Consider the following 21,271-nt stretch of genomic DNA (forward strand, 5'->3'; position numbering starts at 1 on the left):
ACAAACTATTTGATACATTTTACATGATTAACTTATGTTTTAGCTCTGTCACAACTGCTAGTTACATTTTTCTTAGTCAAATAGTATTTGAACATTGTGCTTTACCAACTTATGTAAACTTTGTTGAACGCAAATAATATTGAAAGTTAGCCTATCTATAAATTATTTATCTGTAATTTTTAAAAAAGAATTGAATTCTATGTTAGAGTATTAAATGAGGTGTCTCTAGACTATTGTTCACTTGGGGGCAAAATCTGAGTTTTTCAGAAGTATTAAAGACCACCAACTAAGGTGAAATCTACAGTTTGTTAACAGTAATGGTATACAACTTGTTAAGTAAGTTATTGCCATAATAAGTCTACGCCATAATAAGCTAAGGCGGGTAAGGTATATCATGTAACAATTAATTCGATAATGTTTTGCTAGACTAACACAAGGAAGAGCAGCTCGCTAGAAGCAGTAAGCGTAGTGCGCAAGTCTAGATTACTTTCATTGATCGCTTACTAGCATCATATTTTGACATATATAACAGCTGATATAACATATATAACAGCTGCTATAACATTTATAACAGCTGCTATAACATATATAACAACTGCTATAACATATATAACAATTGCTATAACATATATAACAACTGCTATAACATATATGACAGCTGCTTTCAGTTAATTTCTTTTGCCGCCTTGATCAGTTGATCACCCTTGGTTGATGCAACCGTTTAAAGGTCAAGGCCAAGATTACCCATATAGATACTATTCTACCCAGTATCTATACTAGGTAGAATAGCACCCATATAGATACCGGTACAATTCTACCCATATACGTATAGATACCGGTACTATTCTACCCATATACGTATATACACTGGTAACTATTCTACCCATATACGTATATACACTGGTGCTATTCTACCCATATGAATACTGGTCGAAAGCATTGCTAAAACCTTCATATGCTCATCAGGACTTGATATAATCAGCTGGTTTTTATCATTTCTAATTCTTGTAGAGTCTGACCATCTTCAAGAAGACCTGGCAGAGCTGTCAGGAGAGATTTCACTTAAACAAAGAAGTGTGTTAATAAAAGGGTGACAATTCTGTAACTGGTATAGGCTTAAATTTTAGTATAAAAAAGTTCATGAAAGTGTCTCTCCAAATTTAAATATTCCATTTCGCACTATGAGCTATAATGATTCTCTTGCTCTGCAGGCTGAATTTTATTCTGCTATTTTAATTTCAGCAGAGATAAATCACAGTTGACCACTTCTGAAATAAAAGACGTGCGGTTGACACCCCCATCCTCGCCATCGCTGAGCAGGAGACGCCAGCCACTCCAGGACTCTGACAGTACTAATGTAATCATTAGGCTCACCAACACACAAACTGGCGGCACACAAAATAAAAAGGCGCAGAGCTTTGGCACCGTCAGCAGCTGTGACAAAGTAATGAGGCCCAAGTTTTCAAGTTTAACCCGTTGAACTACTTACGTAATTGTCTTCATGTGTTGACTAACAAATTATGAGCTGGATTTGCATGTATGTGAGTCTATACAGCCTAATACTAACTTACTGTGATACCTCCAACATCATTAAAATCATTCAAAAACAAATATTAACCGAGCATGGAAAAAACATTTCATAATCACGATGATGAACAGTCGCGTGTTTCTAGAGCATTGCTGACTGAGTACTGCTGCAAAAAGTCTCAGACTGAACAAACAGTTGCCCTAATGCCATTCCCCTAAAGATATACTATTCGGCTCACATTGGACTAAATAGGAATATTGCATCTCTTAGAAATTAGAAACTCAGGCTAGAATTAGTGTTGTTAGTCTCAAATAGCAAGAATTAACAAAGAGTGCGCACCAAATCGCAGAGTGGTTTGTTATAACAGATGCGTTTCACTGCTTTGAAGGGGCCAACTCAATTTTGGCGTTATCAGCTCTTAGATAAAAGCCCAATGCGTAAACCTTTTGAATGGCCTTACAATACGTTTTCTGTAGTCTATGATTTTTACCATGCGACAATGTATTGTAAACAACCTCGCTACATCATGTGTCTGGTACACTTGTCTACACACAATCTATACACAATCTAGGCAACTAGTTGGGCAATTGACCTTATGACCTTGTGTATCTTGACTAGAGAGGTGATACTAGCCATGGCATCCTAGGAGTAACTTGTAACTAGGCAAGTGCTTACAAATGTTTGCTTTTCAAACAACACGAGTGATTAGCCAGATGAGCAAACAATAGGCATTCGTAGTCCATAGTAGTCCCATTGTATAACGACTTGGAGAGGTTTATTTATGACGATAATATTGAGCGATGCTGCTCCAAAGTACTCCTATTGTAGCGCGTTGCTTCATGAGCCTCTATTTTGATTGCTATGAGTTGGCAAATCGCTACTCTTCCAACTAGCCCCACTTTTTGCCTTTGGTGTTCTAGTAGCACACCAAACCACGGACTGCAGCACCTCTTCTTTACAAGAAAATAATAATTTTAGGAATCGTTACGATTTTAATGTTAGTTTTTCTAGGCTAAGCGATGCACTCTTTGATATAGTAAAATGGCTAGAGAGCATTAAATTAGCATTAGACTAACTACACGATATGCAAGTAAAATAATTATATGTTGAAAGCATAATTTTTATTCCCCATAAGCCTTTAAAACGATTGACGTAAAAAATTTCACTAATAGAACATTGGGGTGAAGATATTTTCGAGTCATCTTTATACCTGCAGTAGATCATTTATAGGAGGTATGATTGGTTTCTGTCTAAGAGCTATGTATGTGTAACCTTATCAAATTGTAATAGCGATGTTGTTACTAGAAGCTCAGCAACATTGTTACTTAAATTTACATGTTTTCATTTTGGTGGGTCTCTTGCAGGTGACAAGTTCCAACCAGAGTCTCATATGTGTAAAGAAGGCAGTTGGTCACACAAAGGCTGTACTATCTATATGTGCCGCCGACAATCTTTTGGTTTCTGGCAGTAAAGGTAAGTGTCAACTTGACTCTAATCTAACGCACTAACATATTCTAATACCTCATAATTGACCTGCGTTTCCTTTTGTCTCGCAGACTTGACGTGCAAAGTGTGGGACATGTCAATTGGTTCAGAAGTTTTGTGTCTTGGTGGCCACCCTAACTATGTCTCCAAAGTTCGATATTGCGAGGTCAACTGGCTTGTCTACACTGTCTCCAATTCATTTGTCAAAATGTGGGCCATGTATAACAGTGCTCAGGTAAGCCTAGCTCGACTCATACTTACTTGCTTTCAGATGCAATTACATTTATATGGCTACTTGTTACCTTCTCTACCACACATACAGTCAAACTGTCCAACATAAGATATTACAGTTAGTTCCTATCATAACGGTTAGTTCCTATCGTAACCGTTAGTTCCTATCCTTACGGTTAGTTCTTATGATAACGGTTAGTTCCAATCCTTACGGTTAGTTCCTATCAAAACGGTTAATTCCTATCCAAACGGTTAGTTCCTATCCTTATGGTTAGTGCCTATCATAACGGTTAGTTCCTATCGTTACGGTTAGTTCCTATCATAACGTTTAGTTGCTATCGTAACGGTTAGTTCCTATCGTAACGGTTAGTTCCTATCGTAACGGTTAGTTCCTATCGTAACGGCTAGTTCTTATCGTATTGGTTAGTTCCTATCGTAACGGTTGGTTTCTATCCTTACGGATAGTTTCTATCCTTGCGGTTAGTTCTTATCATAACGGTTAGTTCCTATCGTAATGGTTGGTTCCTATTCTTACGGTTAGTTCCTATCAAAACGGTTAGTTCCTATCATAACCGTTAGTTCCTATCATAACGGTTAGTTCCTATCGTAACGGTTAGTTCCTATTCTTGCGGTTAGTTCTTATGATAACGGTTAGTTCGTATCCTTACGGTTAGTTCCTATCAAAACGGTTAATTCCTATCCTTACGTTTAGTTCCTATCCTTACGGTTAGTTCCTATCATAACGGTTAGTTCCTATCGTTACGGTTAGTTCCTATCATAACGTTTAGTCGCTATCGTAATGGTTAGTTCCTATCGTAACGGTTAGTTCTTATCGTTACGGTTAGTTCCTATCGTAACGGCTAGTTCTTATCGTATTGGTTAGTTCCTATCGTAACGGTTAGTTCCTATCGTAACGGCTAGTTCTTATCGTATTGATTAGTTCCTATCGTAACGGTTAGTTCCTATAATAACTGTTAGTTTTTACTATAACAGTTAGTTCTTACCATAACGGTTAGTTCCTATCCTTACGGTTAGTTCTTATCATAACGGTTAGTTCCTATCATAATGTTTAGTGCCTATCATAACGGTTAGTTCCTATCCTTACGGTTAGTTCCTATCATAACGTTTAGTTGCTATCGTAATGGTTAGTTCCTATCGTAACGGTTAGTTCCTATCGTAATGGTTAGTTCCTATCCTTACGGTTAGTTCTTATCATAACGGTTAGTTCCTATCATAACGTTTGGTTGCTATCGTAACGGTTAGTTCCTATCGTAACGGTTAGTTCCTATCGTAACGGTTAGTTCCTATCCTTACGTTTAGTTCCTATCCTTACGGTTAGTGCCTATCATAACGGTTAGTTCCTATCCTTACGGTTAGTTCCTATCAAAACGGTTAATTCCTATCCTTACGTTTAGTTCCTATCCTTACGGTTAGTGCCTATCATAACGGTTAGTTCCTATCGTTACGGTTAGTTCCTATCATAACGTTTAGTCGCTATCGTAATGGTTAGTTCCTATCCTTACGGTTAGTTCTTATCATAACGGTTAGTTCCTATCATAACGTTTGGTTGCTATCGTAACGGTTAGTTCCTATCGTAACGGTTAGTTCCTATCGTAACGGTTAGTTCCTATCGTAACAGCTAGTTCTTATCGTATTGGTTAGTTCCTATCGTAACGGTTGGTTTCTATCCTTAGGGATAGTTTCTATCCTTGCGGTTAGTTCTTATCATAACGGTCAGTTCCTATCGTAATGGTTAGTTTCTATCATAACGGTTAGTTCTTATCCTTACGGTTAGTTCCTATCATAATGGGTAGTTCCTATAATAACTGTTAGTTCCTATCGTAATGGTTAGTTCTTATCGTAACGGTTAGTTCCTATCGTAACGGTTAGTTCCTATCGTAACGGTTAGTTCCTATCGTAACGGCTAGTTATTATCGTATTGGTTAGTTCCTATGGTAACGGCTGGTTTCTATCCTTACGGTTAGTTTCTATTCTTGCGGTTAGTTCTTATCATAACGGTTAGTTCCTATCCTCACGGTTAGTTCCTATCAAAACGGTTAATTCTTATCGTAATGGTTAGTTCCTATCGTAATGGTTAGTTCCTATCGTAACGGTTAGTTCCTATCGTAACGGTTAGTTCCTATCGTAACGGCTAGTTCTTATCGTATTGGTTAGTTCCTATCGTAACGGTTAGTTCCTACAATAACTGTTAGTTTTTACTATAACAGTTAGTTCTTACCATAACGGTTAGTTCCTATCCTTACGGTTAGTTCTTATCAAAACGGTTAGTTCCTATCATAATGTTTAGTGCCTATCATAACGGTTAGTTCCTATCCTTACGGTTAGTTCCTATCATAACGTTTAGTTGCTATCGTAATGGTTAGTTCCTATCGTAACGGTTAGTTCCTATCGTAACGGTTAGTTCTTGTCGTAACGGTTAGTTCCTATCGTAACGGTTAGTTCTTATCCTTACGGTTAATTCCTATCATAACGGTTAGTTCCTATAATAACTGTTAGTTTTTATCATCACAGTTAGTTCTTACCATAACGGTAGTTCCTATCGTAATGGTTAGTTTCTATCATAACGGTCAGTTCTTATCCTTACGGTTAGTTCCTATCATAATGGGTAGTTCCTATAATAACTGTTAGTTCCAATCGTAACGGTTAGTTCCTATCGTAACGGTTAGTTCCTATCGTAACGGTTAGTTCCCATCGTAACGGTTAGTTCCTATTCTTACGGTTAGTTCCTATCAAAACGGTTAGTTCCTATCATAACCGTTAGTTCCTATCATAACGGTTAGTTCTTATCCTTGCGGTTAGTTCTTATGATAACGGTTAGTTCCTATCCTTAGGGTTAGTTTCTATCAAAACGGTTAATTCCTATCCTTACGGTTAGTTCCTATCCTTACGGTTAGTGCCTATCATAACGGTTAGTTCCTATCGTAATGGTTAGTTTCTATCATAACGGTTAGTTCTTATCTTTACTGTTAGTTCCTATCATAATGGGTAGTTCCTATAATAACTGTTAGTTCTAATCGTAACGGTTAGTTCCTATCATAACGGTTAGTTCCTATCGTAACGATTAGTTCCCATCGTAACGGTTAGTTCCTATCGTAACGGTTGGTTCCTATTCTTACGGTTAGTTCCTATCAAAACGGTTAGTTCCTATCATAACCGTTAGTTCCTATCATAACGGTTAGTTCCTATCGTAACGGTTAGTTCCTATCCTTGCGGTTAGTTCTTATGATAACGGTTAGTTCCTATCCTTACGGTTAGTTCCTATCAAAACGGTTAATTCCTATCCTTACGGTTAGTTCCTATCCTTACGGTTAGTGCCTATCATAACGGTTAGTTCCTATCGTTACGGTTAGTTCCTATCATAACGTTTAGTTGCTATCGTAATGGTTAGTTCCTATCGTAACGGTTAGTTCTTATCGTTACGGTTAGTTCCTATCGTAACGGCTAGTTCTTATCGTATTGGTTAGTTCCTATCGTAACGGTTAGTTCCTATCGTAACGGCTAGTTCTTATCGTATTGATTAGTTCCTATTGTAACGGTTAGTTCCTATAATAACTGTTAGTTTTTACTATAACAGTTAGTTCTTACCATAACGGTTAGTTCCTATCCTTACGGTTAGTTCTTATCATAACGGTTAGTTCCTATCATAATGTTTAGTGCCTATCATAACGGTTAGTTCCTATCCTTACGGTTAGTTCCTATCATAACGTTTAGTTGCTATCGTAATGGTTAGTTCCTATCGTAACGGTTAGTTCCTATCGTAACGGTTAGTTCTTATCGTAACGGTTAGTTCCTATCGTAACGGTTAGTTCTTATCCTTACGGTTAGTTCCTATCATAACGGTTAGTTCCTATAATAACTGTTAGTATTCATCATAACAGTTAGTTCTTACCATAACGGTTAGTTCCTATCGTATTGGTTAGTTTCTATCATAACGGTTAGTTCTTATCCTTACGGTTAGTTCCTATCATAATGGGTAGTTCCTATAATAACTGTTATTTCCAATCGTAACGGTTAGTTCCTATCGTAACGGTTAGTTCCTATCGTAACGGTTAGTTCCCATCGTAACGGTTAGTTCCTATCGTAACGGTTAGTTCCTATTCTTACGGTTAGTTCCTATCAAAACGGTTAGTTCCTATCATAACCGTTAGTTCCTATCATAACGGTTAGTTCCTATCGTAACGGTTAGTTCCTATCCTTGCGGCTAGTTCTTATGATAACGGTTAGTTCCTATCCTTACGGTTAGTTCCTATCAAAACGGTTAATTCCTATCCTTACGGTTAGTTCCTATCCTTACGGTTAGTGCCTATCATAACGGTTAGTTCCTATCGTTACGGTTAGTTCTTATCATAACGGTTAGTTCCTATCGTAATGGTTAGTTCCTATCGTAACAGTTAGTTCCTATTCTTACGGTTAGTTCCTATCAAAACGGTTAGTTCCTATCATAACCGTTAGTTCCTATCACAACGGTTAGTTCCTATCGTAACGGTTAGTTCCTATCGTAACGGTTAGTTCCTATCCTTGCGGTTAGTTCTTATGATAACGGTTAGTTTCTATCCTTACGGTTAGTGCCTATCATAACGGTTAGTTCCTATCGTTACGGTTAGTTCTTACCATAATGGTTAGTTCCTATCATTACGGTTAGTTCTTATCATAACGGTTAGTTCCTATCGTAATGGTTAGTTTCTATCATAACGGTTAGTTCTTATCCTTACGGTTAGTTCCTATCATAATGGGTAGTTCCTATCAAAACGGTTAGTTTCTATCATAACGGTTAATTCCTATCCTTACGGTTAGTTCCTATCCTTACGGTTAGTGCCTATCATAACGGTTAGTTCCTATCGTTACGGTTAGTTCTTATCATAACGGTTAGTTCCTATCGTAATGGTTAGTTCCTATCGTAACAGTTAGTTCCTATTCTTACGGTTAGTTCCTATCAAAACGGTTAGTTCCTATCAAAACGGTTAGTTCCTATCATAACCGTTAGTTCCTATCATAACGGTTTGTTCCTATCGTAACGGTTAGTTCCTATCCTTGCGGTTAGTTCTTATGATAACGGTTAGTTCCTATCCTTACGGTTAGTTCCTATCAAAACGGTTAATTCCTATCCTTACGGTTAGTTCCTATCCTTACGGTTAGTGCCTATCATAACGGTTAGTTCCTATCGTTACGGTTAGTTCCTATCATAACGTTTAGTTGCTATCGTAATGGTTAGTTCCTATCGTAACGGTTAGTTCTTATCGTTACGGTTAGTTCCTATCGTAACGGCTAGTTCTTATCGTATTGGTTAGTTCCTATCGTAACGGTTAGTTCCTATCGTAACGGCTAGTTCTTATCGTATTGATTAGTTCCTATTGTAACGGTTAGTTCCTATAATAACTGTTAGTTTTTACTATAACAGTTAGTTCTTACCATAACGGTTAGTTCCTATCCTTACGGTTAGTTCTTATCATAACGGTTAGTTCCTATCATAATGTTTAGTGCCTATCATAACGGTTAGTTCCTATCCTTACGGTTAGTTCCTATCATAACGTTTAGTTGCTATCGTAATGGTTAGTTCCTATCGTAACGGTTAGTTCCTATCGTAACGGTTAGTTCTTATCGTAACGGTTAGTTCCTATCGTAACGGTTAGTTCTTATCCTTACGGTTAGTTCCTATCATAACGGTTAGTTCCTATAATAACTGTTAGTATTCATCATAACAGTTAGTTCTTACCATAACGGTTAGTTCCTATCGTATTGGTTAGTTTCTATCATAACGGTTAGTTCTTATCCTTACGGTTAGTTCCTATCATAATGGGTAGTTCCTATAATAACTGTTATTTCCAATCGTAACGGTTAGTTCCTATCGTAACGGTTAGTTCCTATCGTAACGGTTAGTTCCCATCGTAACGGTTAGTTCCTATCGTAACGGTTAGTTCCTATTCTTACGGTTAGTTCCTATCAAAACGGTTAGTTCCTATCATAACCGTTAGTTCCTATCATAACGGTTAGTTCCTATCGTAACGGTTAGTTCCTATCCTTGCGGCTAGTTCTTATGATAACGGTTAGTTCCTATCCTTACGGTTAGTTCCTATCAAAACGGTTAATTCCTATCCTTACGGTTAGTTCCTATCCTTACGGTTAGTGCCTATCATAACGGTTAGTTCCTATCGTTACGGTTAGTTCTTATCATAACGGTTAGTTCCTATCGTAATGGTTAGTTCCTATCGTAACAGTTAGTTCCTATTCTTACGGTTAGTTCCTATCAAAACGGTTAGTTCCTATCATAACCGTTAGTTCCTATCACAACGGTTAGTTCCTATCGTAACGGTTAGTTCCTATCGTAACGGTTAGTTCCTATCCTTGCGGTTAGTTCTTATGATAACGGTTAGTTCCTATCCTTACGGTTAGTTCCTATCAAAACGGTTAATTCCTATCCTTATGGTTAGTTTCTATCCTTACGGTTAGTGCCTATCATAACGGTTAGTTCCTATCGTTACGGTTAGTTCTTACCATAATGGTTAGTTCCTATCATTACGGTTAGTTCTTATCATAACGGTTAGTTCCTATCGTAATGGTTAGTTTCTATCATAACGGTTAGTTCTTATCCTTACGGTTAGTTCCTATCATAATGGGTAGTTCCTATAATAACTGTTAGTTCCTATCGTAACGGTTAGTTCCCATCGTAAAGGTTAGTTCCAATCGTAACGGTTAGTTCCAATCGTAACGGTTAGTTCCTATCGTAACGGTTAGTTCCCATCGTAACGGTTAGTTCCTATCGTAACGGTTAGTTCCTATCATAACAGTTAGTTCCTATTCTCACGGTTAGTTCCAATCAAACCGGTTAGTTTCTATCATAACGGTTAGTTCCTATCATAACCGTTAGTTCCTATCATAACGGTTAGTTCCTATTATAATGAATACTGTGCCAACAGAGATGGACACAATGTGAGGTTTTATATCTTATGTTGCAGTTCCTCTGGTCTAGTGCATGACAGTATCCTTGTGGAGCCAGCGTCGAGCAGTCAGGGTATTCTCCAACAGGGAGAGCAGCAGATATTTGATATCCAAGTCAGCAGAGATGGACATAAACTATACACAACTACTGGAACCACCGTTCGGCTCTGGGACCTCAATACGTAAGTTGATGCGTTTTTTTCAGTTACGATCCCTAGAATAAAAATCTACATTTGTTAGTTTGTATGTTGTCCATAAATGTAATGTTGTTGCTAAGAATCCCTCTGATAATGATGGATTTAGTTTGGATGCCGGCTTGTCTTCAATTTCCTTGTAAATATTTGTGTATATTATAGTTTGAGAATTTTCCAGTTAAAAAAATTGAAGATTACGAAAATTAGAGAATTCTGAGGCACACACTCTCATTGACAGCTATTTCTGTTAAAAGCACTTTAAAAATATTAGTATTAGTAACTGTAGTTACCAAGGTTAACATAATATTTTGTCATTAATTTTTAGTGTTGTACATCACATAAAATTTGAGATGGAGTGAATGATCGATTTCAGTATTTCAGTTTTTCCTGGTAATTACTCAATCCAATCGTGATCCCACTTGATGGCCTAGAGATCAGAGTCGTTATAAAATACGTCAGACCTAGTCATTGCTGCATTGTTGGGCCTATCTGGTTCAGTCTCACCAGATCAATCTGTCAGTACGAAAATATAAAAGTTTGATGATTTTCACCAAGGGGTGTTTGTATTAAATAATCATGATGGGCTTCTACACCCCTCTATACGACATTTTTATGTTACGATGCCAACACCGGAACAAATTGATTTCGTATGGCAAGGGTCTAATGCAAATGTAACAAGCAAAATTATAGATAGGTAAAATAATAAAAAATATGAAAAGTTTTTTATAGCACATCCAAGGTGGGATACTTCTCGATATATCTACTAGCTAGTATATTGTACTTACTGTCATTAGAGGTAGGATACTTCTCGATATATCTACTAGCTAGTATATTGTACTTACTGTCATTAGAGGTGGGATACTTCTCGATATATCTACTAGTTAGTATATTGTACTTACTGTCATTAGAGGTAGGATACTTCTCGATATATCTACTAGCTAGTATATTGTACTTACTGTCATTAGAGGTAGGATACTTCTCGATATATCTACTAGCTAGTATATTGTACTTACTGTCATTAGAGGTAGGATACTTCTCGATATATCTACTAGCTAGTATATTGTACTTACTGTCATTAGAGGTAGGATACTTCTCGATATATTTACTAGCTAGTATATTGTACTTACTGTCATTAGAGGTAGGATATTTCTCCATATATCTACTAGCTAGTATATTGTACTTACTGCCATTAGAAGTAGTGTACTTCTCCATATATCTACAAGCTAGTATATTGTACTTTCTGCCATTAGAGGTAGGATACTTATCCATATATCTACTAGCTAGTATATAGTACTTACTATTATTAGAGGTTGGTGTATGAATCTTAGAAAATCCACCACAGTTGTAACTCTCTTCTATAGGTGATTTATGTACACAACTATAACCTTCCATAGTTGGTTTATGTACACATCTATAACCATTCATCTATAGGTGGTTTATGTACACAACTATAACCTTTCTTCTATAGGTTGTTTATGTACACAACTATAACCTTTCTTCTATCAGTGGTTTATGCGCACAACCCTAATCTTTTTTCTTTGTATAAGTCCAAGGGTCACTCCTAATGTGTATTTGATCTACCCTGTGTGGCATTTTGCAACTGACAGTTATTTTTCATTGGTTGTCCGCTTGCATGCACAACATCATTTAACCATATATATATTGTTAACAGCACTTACAACTAAATCTAGCAATTTAGCTTCTGCACCTTTTTGATGACTAATTGCTATATTCATTTAATCTGTGAAGGCTGGTGATCTGTAAAATATTGTACGTTTACAGGCTATCGGCAGTCGGACAGGTTGCTAGCGGCCACCAAGCACCGATTATTTGCCTTAGTTTATACAACGACTCAAGAGGGAAAGAACAACTCTTAACTGGCTCCAAGGATCATCTAATTAAGGGATTTGATATTTCCAATGAACAAATTTCAAATTATCCATTTCAGGCCAAATTTACTATGGACCCTCCTCACAATGATGGTGTTCAATGTCTCGCGCATCGTCAGGACATCCTTTTTAGTGGTTCTCGGGATATGTGTATCAAAAAATGGAACCTCAGTGAACCCTCTTCTCAACCACAGGTAAAATTGGTGTTTTTACAATACCAGGTGTTGCTCTATTTAATAGCAAAATAAAGGTGATAGTTATTTCCGGTAATGGTCACCAATCAAGATCACCACTTTGTAATAAATATTTTTTATTAGAAGTAATATTTGAGATGGAGTGAATGATTGATATCAGTATATCGGTTTTCCTGGTAATCACTCAATCCAATTGTGATCCTACTTGATGGCCTAGAGATCAGAGTCAATATAAAATATGTCAGACCTAGTCATTGCTGCATTGTTGAGCCCATCTGGTTCAGTCTCACCAGATCAACCTGTCATACGCAAGACATTATGCTGTGTCTCTCACCAATATTTGCAAATGTCTTGTAGGTTTGTTACAATACAGAGACTCGTTTATGATTAAAAGTTTCATATTGCAGGATTGCATTGTTGACTCATTCAAAAGGGACAAGTTGATTTGCCAGTGTTTAATCTTTACCATCTTTAATGCTGTTCACGCCGCTCCTTTCCGCTTAAGTTGAATGTCAATTTCAAACAAACTCCTGGTTCCTCATTCCTCAACTTGCATTGTTTTCAGTCAGTTAATGGCGCCCATAAGGACTGGATCACCGACATGTGCATGCTACCAGATAATGACATATTGCTAAGCTGCTGTCGCTCTGGTACTGTGAAGATTCGGTCAAACGAGACTTGCCAGCAGCTAGATGAAGTGCGTGCTCATTCATTAGCCGTCAACTCTATGGCTACCAACCGCAGCAATCTCTTTACTGCCTCTAGGTAAAGTAGTATATAGTACTTACTGTCACTAGAGGTAGGTAATTGTTCAATATATCTACTAGCTAGTATATCGTACTTACTGCCATTAGAGGCAGGATACTTTTCAGTATATCTACTAGCTAGTAAATAGTACTTACCGTCACCAAAGGTAGGTAATTGTTCACTATATCTACTAGCTAGTATATAGTACTTACTGTCACCAGAGGTAGGTAACTGTTCACTATATCTACTAACTAGTATATAGTACTTACTGTCACCAGAGGTAGGTAATTGTTCACTATATCTACTAGCTAGTATATAGTACTTACTGTCACCAGAGGTAGGTAACTGTTCACTATATCTACTAACTAGTATATAGTACTTACTGTCACCAGAGGTAGGTAATTGTTCAATATACAAATTAAGTAAGCTTATTGTAAATTTAATGTTACGTCTGTCAGCCATGTGTTCTAATGAGACACTTGGCCAATTAGCCAAATAGTATAGATTTACTGGCTTTTTCTTAAATCCAATTAATTCACTGATTACTGTATGTATTCGAGTATAATCACAAAATCTTATACCCATTTTTAATGATAAATCATGAGTAAGCACAAGTAGTCGCATAGCGTCTTGTTGCCTGATTTACTGAGAACCGTTCGCTTAAGCAATACTAATGATTTTTGTACTGACTGTGTGACTACTTACCTAGTCGATCGGTGTGGCAATACAGATGCCTCAAAAGTGACGTTTTACAAATTGTATAGCGGTCAAATGATTGCGATGCTACTTTGTCAATTGGGAGCAAAACCTATTGATATTTTTAACGCGACTAGAACTCCTTAAGCATCCAACGTTGTTGATACGTCAAACAAAATCTTAAATAAATGCAATATATTGGGCTGACAGTTTCTTTTATAGTTATTCAATAGCATCATTGTGTGAATTGTGTAAATATGCCAAATGGAGAAGTTGATAACTTTGGTTGGTTGTACCAACATATCTTGTTCTTTGTCCAAGAACTTTTCATGCGCCACGATTTAGCATGTATAACAGACATGGTTCATGCTCTTTCAGTGATTGCACGATAAGGATCTGGTGGATGGACCCACATAAACTATACAGTTCATAGCCAAAGCGCAGATTCATTCTCCATATTCTCATATTTCTTGTCTGTATTTATGTAGCTATTTTTGTTTTCTTTTCGGTTGATGACTATGCAGGAAAATTATCTTATACATTCCTTTTTTAAATCAATGTTCAAATTGTTTGACCCATGTACTTTGCGTGTGTCTATATTCCTAGTACACATCCGACTATAAACTCTTTCTTGTCAAAGATCATCATGATGTTACATCATATCCATCGATGCAATTATTCTTCTCTTCTCGTCGATATTTATTTTAACCTTTTAAACACTTTGTCTGTTTAAACTGGCCGTAGATTTTCGAAATGCGCATTTATTTTTGGTGCAATAGGCTTTATTGTATTCAATCTTGTTCGTTGAAATTATCTCACAAATAAATTAACTTTAAGAGTAATGGAGCTGTCATATGTATCAACACGAATCCTTTTACTTTGCTCTAATTTTGTAAGGTACCTACATATGTTTATCATAACAACATTGGCTCACAGCTAGTCTAATTTTATTAAAACTATACAATAACATCAATAGTTGAGTGTTTCATTGTTGAGCTGCATGCGTTTGCATCCTCGGTCCAATAAAAGCATGCATTTATAGATATGATAATTCACCTTAAGGAAGGAAACACATCAAAATGATACTTTTAAAGGCAAAGTAACAGTCCTGAAGGTAGTATTGCGAAGTAACAGTTATGAAGGTAGCATTGCAAAGTAACAGTTCTGAAGGTAGTATTGCAAAGTAACAGTTATGATGGTAGTATTGCGAAGTAACAGTGATGAAGGTTGCATTGCAATGTAACAGTTATGAAGGTAGCATTGTAAAGTAACAGTTATGAAGGTAGTATTGCAAAGTAACAGTTATTAAGGTAGTATTGCAAGATAACAGTTCTGAAGGTAGTATTGCGAAGTAATAAAAAACCTCATAATGTAGTCTACCATGTGGTCTTTGAAGCCCTCTGTGATACTTGCTTACTTACTCTACAGTTAAACATTGATAATGAGTTGGTACTGTGTGGGTGGAGCATGTTATAGTATTCCCTTTTTTTCCAGTTGGTCAGTTTGAGAAAACTAATATGTTTCTCAATGACTTCTCATCTAAAGAACTTTGAGTTAAAGGTTATTATTAAGGGAACGCCATTATCAAGCTGTTAGCAGCAGTCAACGCTTTCCAAAGGCTTTTGTAACTAAACATTTTAAATATTAATAAACAAACAATTTACTTGGCATTTTTTTAGTGATACCAAATAACTGACTCCACTTTCTAATTTTGCATTGCGACTGAGTCATGAATTTTGAGCGAGTTTTAAGAACTATCATTGAAATAATACCAGTCGCAGGTGCCAGTTTGCATTTGCTAACTAACGTTAATAATACACTTGAAACAAACTGCAACTAAACTTGTACTCTTGCATCACCAAATAAGGTAGTTTTGATTTGATAATGTAAGAAATATCTTTCAATGCCAGATGCGTTTTGAACATCATTTCTATCTATGAACAGAAATCCAATTACTACACCTGGAAGACATCATGTCTATCTATGAACAGGAATCCAATTACTACACCTGGAAGACTCTTTACTAACTTAAATCTTTAATTTTTTTATCAAATAATCTTATTCAAAAAATAAACTTATTGAAGAAGATTAATTTTTTAAATATGTAAATGTGGTTAAAGTGACATCTTGTTTGTATAATATTAATCTCAACTTTATTTTACTAATTTCAGTTTTTACATTTACATCTTGAGCTCCGAAATAACTGCCATAGGTGTGACCGTGACGATAAAAAATCATTACCTTGTAAGGCTGTTAGGGTAAAAACATATTTCTTTAGCAAACCATACCACCCAGGTATCGTTTGGAAGTATGGCATAAAGCAATGAGCCAGACGTTTGCACGCTTCACAATGCAGGCATGTTGAATTAGATCAAATGTTATGTATATTTAACAGGAGAGTTTTCTCGCTGTGTCGAGAGCATTCACTCCCTACAAAAACACTCTAGTGAGTTTTTACACACTTAGTGATCAGAACATGAGCCAAGACTATATGTAAAATGTGCACTGTTTGGAAAGTATCTCACGTTCCATTTTACAGAATACGCAGAGATACTTCACACCTATAACCACTCACACTTCACTAATTTAGTGTTGAGCTCCACTGCTCCGTTTAAAGTAATCTGCTTCCTCATTAGTATTTTGCAAAACTGTCTTTCACCTTCTTCTAAAAATAATGGTAAGTATTATTTTAATGCCAAAGTAATGGCATTAAAATTTCACACACCGACATCACTCAGTTTTCTATGGGTCATCTAATGTATTAAGGTAATTTCAGAGATAGGTTGAAAATATCATACCCTTTCAAGAGCTTCTGTCTAATTTGCTATTGACAGCAAAATAAAAAATTTCCATACTGCAAGATAAATTTTGAGATGATATGCAATAAGTCAAATCTTTACTGAATTCACGTAAGATACAAGATCCTCAAAAGCTCTAGTATATTTGTATTTGAGTCACTTTGTCTGCAAATATGTAATATTTAGGCCTACTGATAAAGTATAATCTAGCCACAACTGACTAAGATTTCAGAGCTTTCAGCCACTTAGAAAATAATGTGTATCAGCAATGATATACAACCACTCCCCATAGATATGGGGGGTAGCCTGGGCATGGCTCTTGTGGGGATTGGGAGAGATCCATGCCCAGGCTACCCCCTCTCTCCCAATCCCCCACAAGAGCCAGATACCAATGACATATGCCCCCAGGCTAGGGGGCATATGTCATTGGTATCAGTATATAAAGAGTCTTGCTTTCAAGAATACGCTGAAAGAAGCAACAAAAACTGCTTGCTTTGCTAGAGTGAAATGCATTTTGGTTAATAGACAAACCGCTATTTCTATGATTAGTTTTACTTTTACATGGTAACTTGAAATCATCCATGCTTTAGCCAGAATTTTGCTCATGCTAGATTCTATTAAATAATCTACCTCAATGCTAAATTTTAATCAACAAACACCAGAGCATATTCAGATATTTTGTTTTTTAAACTTGATTCTAATGTACATATGTTGAACCAATGATATACAGCCTGTGGGGCTGTATATCATTGGTTGAACTAATGTAAGAAAAATTTACAAAGATATATAATTTGTAATTACTTTCTAACTTTTCAATTGTTATTTTTTCTTACAAAAAAATTCAAACGAATCAATTCCTAGTTATTTTAGCGCATCGTAAAGCAGCATCACCGCCAATGTCAATAAGAAGAGCCTCCGACTTCATCTTGTAATACATTTACACTCAAAAGCAATAATTGTTCATAAATTCGTTAAAAGTTGTCGCCTTTCTCATTTTTAGACCCACGATTAGCTAGTCGAGCAAGACTTTCATTCAATAGTCTCCGAGCGTTCGAAGGAAGCTAAAGATAAGCTCGGCATGGCGGTTCGTTCCAGTTTCAGTACGAACTATTAGCCGTCTGTGATGCTTTGAGAACTAAAACACGAAGCGCTCTGCCATACTAGATTATAAGTTAATTTCCTGTTGATATAGTTCATGGTTTGATAAAAAAGAACAATTATAACTGCTATAATTGATGTTGCCACTCTTACAACAGCTAAATATGATAGACTTTGGTTACAAAACCAACTTCATAGATAGTTTTCAGGTTTGATGTTGCATTTTATTAGATATACCTCACTTGTTCTTTTCTCTGACTTTGTAATACCATCGCAAATGCGTATTAAATACCAAATTTATTAACGCGAGATAGTTCATGATAGTTGTACTATAAACTATTATAGTTGCAGTAAGCCCATTGACAAATGTACCAACTTTGCAAACGTCTTATGCTCGCACTACTGTCGTTATGCATTCGTGCAGCTTTGAATCGTAAAATGGACGGATTTTCACGACTCGTTTCGTAGGTTATCTTTTTAACATTGCAACAATCTGGTTATTGAAATATTTATTCTACTAAGAAGCTCAGACAGTTTCTCAACGCTGTTTACTACATGTTCACACATTGAATAAGCAACTATCGACAATCTTGTTTATGCAAAGGCCACTACGCAGAGGGGAGATTTCTCAAAAGATATTGGTACGGCCACAGAGAAAGGAGGGACTGATCATGCTCGCAAAAATATTTGAAGCCAGTCTTAAATAACACCTCAGATGCATTTTAGACTGTTTTATACAGACGGAGGTTCAAAACCGTAGTCAATGCTATCGATATAAATGCAGTTACTGCAAAAGAAATGTTACAAGCTGTCCTAAATTCTTGAGAAATTTTTTTGTACTAAATATTGGTTTTGCGGAGAAATTATAACAGCAGCAATTAAGAATAGTAATGAGAAAACTTGCTGTTAATTTCATCTTTTTTCGAGTGTGGAGAATGTTGTTGGAACCAGTTGCACAGAAACATTGTTTTCTGTGGCAGTTATGCATGTTTATGGATATGTTGTATAGGTATAATGAAAATATCAAGAAAGTATATCATGCATGATGCGTTATTTAGTTTTATTGCACTGCAAGGCTACCTTTACTTAACCCTAATTTGGATTATTTATTACACCAAGACTTCTCACTCACTTATTGGTAGGAAGCAATCTTTGCAGCCCTTCTTGCATGCCCTTGTGCATAATCCGAGATGACTGTTTGCTCTTTTAGATTGTCTGTTCTCTTGTTGTGCACATGAAATGCATAATGCTGGTAAGCCGCAATTATTTCATTTATTATAATTAATATCTCATTGTGAGAATATTACAAACGTCTGACAAACATGATAAATGTAAATTTCCAATTTCAACCAAACATGCTAGAAATGCTCCAATTGAGCTAATTAGCTTATTGTGAGAATATTACAAACGTCTGACAAAAATGAAAAATGTAAATTTCCAATTTCAACCAAACATGCTAGAAATGCTCCAATTGAGCTAATTAGCTTATTGTGAGAATATTACAAACGTCTGACAAAAATGATAAATGTAAATTTCCAATTTCATCCAAACATGCTAGAAATGCTCTAATTGAGCTAATTAGCTTATTGTGAAAATATTAAAAACGTCTGACAAAACTGAAAAAAGTAAATTTCCAATTGTAATCAAACATGCTAAAAATGCTCCAATTGAGCTAATTAGCTTATTGTGAGAATATTACAAACGTCTTACAAAAACGATAAATGTAAATTATCAATTTCAACCAAACATGCTAGAAATGCTCGAAATGCGCAAATAAGCCAACTATAAGAATTTTACAATCGTCTGACAAAACTGAAAAATGTAAATTTCCAATTTCAACCAAACATGCTAGAAATGCTCCAATTGAGCTAATTAGCTTATTGTGAGAATATTACAAACGTCTGGCAAAAATGATAAATGTAAATTTCCAATTTCAACCAAACATGCTAGAAATGCTCTAATTGAGCTAATAAGCTTATTGTGAGAATATTACAAACGTCTGACAAAATAGATGAATGTAAATTTCCAATTTCAACCAAACATGCTAGAAATGTTCTAATTGAGCTAATTAGCTTATTGTGAAAATATTACAAACGTCTGACAGAACTGAAAAATGTAAAATTCCAATTTCAACCAAACTTGCTAGAAATGCTTCAATTGAGCTAATTAGCTTATTGTGAGAATATTACAAGCGTCTGACAAAACTGAAAAATGTAAATTTTCAATTTCAACCAAACATGCTAGAAATGCTCCAATTGAGCTAATTAGCTTATTGTGAGAATATTACAAACGTCTGACAAAAGTGAAAAATGTAAATTTCCAATTTCAACCAAACATGCTAGAAATGCTCCAATTGAGCTAATTAGCTTATTGTGAAAATATTACAAACGTCTGACAAAACTGAAAAATGTAAATTTCCAATTTCAACCAAACATGCTAGAAATGCTCCAATTGAGCTAATTAGCTTAATGTGAGAATATTACAAACGTCTGACACAAATGAAAAATGTAAATTTCCAATTTCAACCAAACATGCTAGAAATGCTCAAATTGCAAAAATGAGCCTACTGTAAGAATTTTACAAACGTCTGACAAAACTGAAAAATGTAAATTTCCAATTTCAACCAAACATGCTAGAAAAGCTCCAATTGAGCTAATTAGCTTATTGTGATAATATTACAAACGTCTGACAAAACTGAAAAATGTAAATTTCCAATTTCAACCAAACATGCTAGAAATGCTCCAATTGAGCTAATTAGCTTATTGTGAGAATATTACAAACGTCTGACAAAAATGAAAAATGTAAATTTCCAATTTCAACCAAACATGCTAGAAATGCTCAAATTGCGCAAATAAGCCTACTTTAAGAATTTTTCGAACGTGTGACAAAATTGAAAAATGTAAATTTCCAATTTCAACCAAACATGCTAGAAATGCTCCAATTGAGCTAATTAGCTTATTGTGAGAATATTACAAACGTCTGACAAAAATGATAAATGTAAATTTCCAATTTCATCCAAACATGCTAGAAATGCTCTAATTGAGCTAATTAGCTTATTGTGAAAATATTAAAAACGTCTGACAAAACTGAAAAAAGTAAATTTCCAATTTTAATCAAACATGCTAAAAATGCTCCAATTGAGCTAATTAGCTTATTGTGAGAATATTACAAACGTCTTACAAAAATGATAAATGTAAATTATCAATTTCAACCAAACATGCTAGAAATGCTCGAATTGCGCAAATAAGCCTACTATAAGAATTTTACAATCGTCTGACAAAACTGAAAAATGTAAATTTCCAATTTCAACCAAACATGCTAGAAATGCTCCAAATGAGCTAATTAGCTTATTGTGAGAATATTACAAACGTCTGACAAAAATGATAAATGTAAATTTCCAATTTCAACCAAACATGCTAGAAATGCTCTAATTGAGCTAATAAGCTTATTGTGA

At 35.7% G+C, this 21,271-nt stretch overlaps 1 protein-coding gene across 2 annotated transcripts; it reads left to right on the forward strand.

Moving 5' to 3' along the window:
* The first annotated feature begins 124 nt into the window (after positions 1 to 124).
* Positions 125 to 14,763, forward strand: LOC137410120 (kinesin-like protein KIF21B). Of its 2 annotated transcripts, none has more exons than XM_068095702.1 (7): positions 125 to 1,444; positions 2,893 to 3,001; positions 3,085 to 3,248; positions 10,219 to 10,383; positions 12,178 to 12,478; positions 13,044 to 13,243; positions 14,300 to 14,763. In XM_068095702.1, exons 3-7 carry the CDS (start codon positions 3,154 to 3,156, stop codon positions 14,352 to 14,354), a joined length of 816 nt encoding a protein of 271 aa, XP_067951803.1. In that variant the 5' UTR covers positions 125 to 1,444; positions 2,893 to 3,001; positions 3,085 to 3,153; the 3' UTR covers positions 14,355 to 14,763. The 2 variants fall into 2 exon arrangements, with proteins under 2 accessions (XP_067951803.1, XP_067951805.1); XM_068095704.1 differs by having other exon boundaries at positions 125 to 1,074; positions 1,243 to 1,444; positions 2,893 to 3,248.
* Positions 14,764 to 21,271: the final 6,508 nt, after the last annotated feature.

Source organism: Watersipora subatra, unplaced genomic scaffold (assembly GCF_963576615.1).
Source record: "Watersipora subatra unplaced genomic scaffold, tzWatSuba1.1 SCAFFOLD_197, whole genome shotgun sequence".
NCBI lineage: Eukaryota > Metazoa > Bryozoa > Gymnolaemata > Cheilostomatida > Watersiporidae > Watersipora > Watersipora subatra.